This window comes from Syngnathus typhle, linkage group LG11 (assembly GCF_033458585.1).
Source record: "Syngnathus typhle isolate RoL2023-S1 ecotype Sweden linkage group LG11, RoL_Styp_1.0, whole genome shotgun sequence".
In the NCBI taxonomy this organism is placed as follows: domain Eukaryota; kingdom Metazoa; phylum Chordata; class Actinopteri; order Syngnathiformes; family Syngnathidae; genus Syngnathus; species Syngnathus typhle.
In genome coordinates, this window is record NC_083748.1 from 9600917 (window position 1) to 9606000 (window position 5084).

Here is a 5084-nt window from a genome sequence, read left to right on the forward strand (position 1 = left end):
TATCCTTATATAAGGCGCACCGGACTATAAGGCGCACCATTAATGCATCATGTCAGATTTCTAATCATTCTCCATTTTATCTTTTTTATTTCAACTTCAGACGGAACAAATTACTTTATAATCATAAAATAATGATCCATAGTCTTTTTGAGTCATGATTCATAGTCTTCTGCGGGCCACTTATGATTGATTTCATGACACAATACTTCGGGCCAGTTTGAATTTAGGAATTTGGTCCATATATAAGGCGCACCGGACTATAAGGCGCACTGTTGGTTTTTGAGAAAATTTTAGGTTTTTAGGTGCGCCTTATAGGGCGGAAAATACGGTATTCTGAAATAATCTTATGAACACACAAAAGTCAAGCTTGTTGTTTGATACCGGTGAAAACGCTTTCAAGCACGCGGCAGTAATTTGCTGAAAGTATGAGTGCGTGTCAGCAACTGCCAGGGAACATTTCTCTGCTGCTTCCAGACGTCTAACCCTCAATTATGCGGATGCTTAATGATGCCTTAATGATTAAATCTACTCTATTTGATTCCCACATGTCATGATTCCAGCATGACATTTTGCTGTGTCTAAATTCCTTTTCCAAGTCTATGGTTATCATCACACTGTCCCCTTTCCTAAAAAGCCAAAGGAAAAGATATTCTTCCAGAAGCTCCAAACAACACCTTCTGGATATTTGACAATGAGATTAAAAATCATGTGATACAGAGTAAACTTGATTTTATATTCTTGTTTGATTGTTTGCATTGTCTTTTTAGCTGCTTGAATGCTACTATTGGACTGCATGTAAGGTAGGTCAACATTTGAACTTCATAACTCTCCCCACCCACCGGTGTTATTCCAGGTTAAGTTCACTTTGGATTCATATGTGTACACACATTGTAAACTGTGCTAATCTCAACTCAAGCCTGATCATGTACTCATCTTATCGTGTATATAGTCAGCAGTCACAGTTGTGCTAAAGAAGAATACAGTTAAGGACATAACCTTTGTGTGGCTTTCTTCAACATGAGAGCTTTGATAGCCTTGGGTGTGGCACCACCACCCACAATGCATGTTCTAACTAGGTTTTTTTTTCATTCTATTTTATGGGAGGGGGGGGGGGTTCAGTTATCCATGCATTCATTCATAGTAGTCTCAGATTAACAAATTGTAATATGGACATTACATTTATTGGAGGTTTTGTGAAGTGTGGGTTTAGATTTCAGTTTAGACCTCCCTACCTTGTTTTCAATTGGCCCATCCCTGGCCTAAATAGTTTGTGATAAATGTATCTGTTTTAATCACTTGTGTCACTAGATTCTGAGTGAGAGACAAGAATAATAGGGTGGCTCAAGAAAAATCATCAAATTACATGCACTCATCATGTCTAGTGTCAATAATACTTGAGAGCTGAACGTGTCATTGTGCTCTTGAGAACCTTTTTTTCCTCAAACTCCGATTACAAGAGGGAAAGAAGAAAAGAAAAACAAATTTCACATTCCGTGACAAAAGACAACAGCTTACTTTGTGAACGGCAGTTTGATTTATTGGCTTCAGTAAAACCTACGACACATAGTCATCTAGTGGCCAGTTGCGTTTACTGCACTGATAACATCTGACAGTACTGAAATTTACAATATGGTATTAATGAATAGTTTTCCCACTTGCTGCTCAGAGATCCTTGACGGAAAGAGAAAAGGCCTTATAAACTCAAACGTAATGGTGTGATTTTTTTTGGGAGGGGCCAAATTCAACTTAAATGAGGTTTAAGAAGATCACTCAGCCACAACTTCAGCCTCCACCTGCTCCTCAGTTTTAGCGACCTCAGTAACAGCGGGCACCTCCACCTCTTTCTTCTCCTCAGTAGTGCTCACCACAGTTTCTGTTGTGGTGACACTAGTGGGGCTCTTCACCTCCGCAGTCTCCGCCTCAGGCACAGAATCGACGCTCGCCTTGATGGTGCCAAATGAGCAGCTGACGTAAGATGGGGTACGGGAGCTCTCCAGGCCATAAGCATTGTAGTTCATAGCTGTGCATAAAAAAAATATATATATTTTTTATATATGCACATATTATATACAGATATATTCGGGGTTTAACAACAAAATAAATGAATGGAATACATACAGGTGATTTTGGACACCTTGGTCTTGATTCCAATTGTGAACCTAAAATGAGACATATAGATCTTAATTAATAGCAAAACTTACAACGTGAAAAAAAGTCCAAATGAACACACCTGTCCTCCTCTCCTTCGAGAAGTTTCCTGTAGGTGGCGATCTCGATGTCCAGGGCGAGCTTCACGTTCATCAGTTCCTGGTATTGGCGAACCTGCAGGGTCATGTCCTGCTTGGCCCTCTGAAGAGCCTCCTCCAGTTCTCTAATGCGGAGTTTGGCATCCTTCACTGCCAACTCGCCACGCTCCTGAACCTCAGCAATCTGGGCCTCCAAATTATTGTTCTAATCAAAAGATGAAAAGTGTTTGTGGTTGTTTTCTTTATCGCTGCTCCACAGGCTTTCCTTGGATTCTTAGTGACACCACTCTATGAAAATGGTCCTCACCTGTGCTTTAACCATGTCAATTTCAGACTGGAGCCTCATTATTCTGCGATTCATGTCAGCAATTTCCGCCTTGGTTAACTTCAGATCTTCACCGCATTTACCAGCAGACTCCTGCATCTGGGCATACTATAGGGAGATACAGCACATGCAGGTCAGCTGTACTAACAGAAAATCTTCCGTTGGCTTTTCTGTCCAAATAATCCACTACCTTGTTCTGGTACCATGATTCCGCCTCAGCTCTGCTTCGATTGGCGATGTCTTCATACTGGGCACGCACTTCAGCAACGATGGCATCCATGTCCAAGTTACGGCTGTTGTCCATCTCCACGACGACAGATGTATCCTTGATCTGACTCTGTAGTTCGTGGATTTCCTACATAACAAAAAGACAGACATACGGACGTGAAACTTCAACGCAGGCGATCACCGTAGTGTAGATCGGTGACTCATTAAAAGTTCATTACAGCATCGAAGATCTGCCTCAGGAAGTCGATCTCATCGGAAAGTCCATCGAGTTTGGCCTCCAACTCTGCTTTGATCAAAAACGCTGCATCTGTGTCCTGTGTGGCATCAGACACCGCTTTGAATGCATTCTTGCATACTACACGTCAAATATGCAAATGACCCGTGTGTGGGGAACCCGAATTTAGTGTGACGATTACAAAAAAATGATCAGAAGACCTGAACACACCTTCTTCAAGAGAACAAAGTTGTTCTCACATTCATTGCGCTTGTTGATCTCATCCTCGTATCTAAAGGAGTAGAAATGCACTGTTTAATACAGATAATAATAATAAATATAATTTCAATATCTCACACAGCACATACTGTATTATCGTAACAACAACCCTCAAGATGTGTCACTTGAGTCCAAAAACAAACACACATTGTACACTTTATAATCACATCGATGTCTATAAAACGCCACAAGGTGGCAGTATTCCCGTGCAAACGCCTTACCTTTCCATTAATTTAATTTCATAGCAGCTTTTAAGCAAAAAAATGATCATGTGTTTGTCTTTTGAGATTCCACTGTATTCGTACAGCAGCATCAACTCACTTGGTCTTAAAGTCCTCGACCAGACCTGTCATGTGATGAAGTTCCGATTCCAGCTTGACCTTTTCATGGCTCAAGTTGTCCAGCTGCTTTCGCAGGTTGGCGATGTAGGCTTCAAACATGGCATCGATGCTGGAGCATGCTGGGGTTTGCTCTTGCAAAAGTTTCCATTTGGTCTCCAGCATTTTGTTCTGCTGTTCCAGGAAGCGTACCTACAGAATAAAAGCATCATGTAATAGCAATAACATCCAGAGGAGAGCGCCCCCGCGCAGATAACATGTATACATTTCTAGAGAAATCTAACTAGAATCGACACTAATGAATAAACTGTATGGAATTTGGTACAGGAGTCTTTCAGAATGTGTGATAAAGAGATAGACGTTTGAAATGAATAGCTTCACTGTGTGGCTGGACAAAGAAGGCCAAATGACTCCTCTGACACCACATCAATGTCACGTCAATTATTACTCACTCAACTTGGAGCCACAATGAACATTTTTCCCAATTGTAATGCATTGGTGCCCCTTTACAATGTCTCCTTTCAGTGTCCTGACCCTGGGTGGGGTCTTCTTGGGCAAACAGAACAAGCATGCATGTGTAGTTCCACAATCCAGAGGAAGGGGGTAAGGCTTGTTTTTCTACAGTGCAAAGAACTTGCCTGATTGATTGCTGGGTTAACTTCTAGCTCACATTTGTCAGGGAGGCCTCCTTAAACAAGAAAACCAGCAAAGGGGCGACGTGGAGATCACAGGTGATCAATCACTGGCAGAGAGCAAATTCGGAGTGCTCAATCGGCCTACCAAGCATGTTTATGGAATGTGGGAGGAAACATGAATGCCCGGAGAAAACCCACGCAGGCACGGGGAGAACATGGAAACTCCACACAGGGAGGGCCGGACGCGGAATCGAACCCATAACCTCTGAACGGTGAGGCGAACGTGCTAACTGACCTTGTCAATGAAAGATGCGAAACGGTTGTTGAGGGTCTTGATCTGCTCCTTCTCCTGGATGCGGATCGACTGGATGGTGGGGTCAATTTCCAGGTTCAAGGGGGCCAGCAGGCTCTTGTTCACCGTCACCTCTGTGATGGGGGCCACCACTTCCTGGCCCATGCCTCCACCAAAGCCCACGTAGCCAAACTCTAATCCACCAGCTCTTTGGGCCGACCCCCCGGCAACATACCCACCGACCATCTTGAAGCCTCCAACGGCGGCACCGCTGCTGCCCACCCCACCGTAGGAGCCGCGGAGTACGCAGCTTTGCCTGCCAGCACCCACACCTTGACCACCGTAACCGGAGAAGGAGCGGCTGCTGAAGCTCTGACTCGGGCCTTTGGTTGTGGACAGGGTGGAGAAGGTGGTGGTCTTCACAGCTCTGGCAGACATGGTCACAAAGGATTCTATTGCAGCAAGGTGGGGTGAGAAGAGACTCGGAGACTCTGCTGAAAATGGGAGAGTCAGGCAGATAGACCGTG

The 5084-nt window shown here is 43.7% G+C and overlaps 1 protein-coding gene across 1 annotated transcript; it reads right to left on the bottom strand.

Annotated features, from left to right (window-relative positions):
- Positions 1-1511: 1511 nt before the first annotated feature.
- On the bottom strand, positions 1512-5084 carry LOC133161875 (keratin, type II cytoskeletal 8-like). Its single transcript, XM_061290582.1, has 9 exons — positions 4561-5084; positions 3614-3822; positions 3245-3305; positions 3018-3113; positions 2762-2926; positions 2554-2679; positions 2231-2451; positions 2119-2159; positions 1512-2020 (listed from the first exon to the last, which is right to left on the bottom strand). Exons 1-9 carry the CDS (start codon positions 4993-4995, stop codon positions 1767-1769), a joined length of 1608 nt encoding a protein of 535 aa, XP_061146566.1. The 5' UTR covers positions 4996-5084; the 3' UTR covers positions 1512-1766.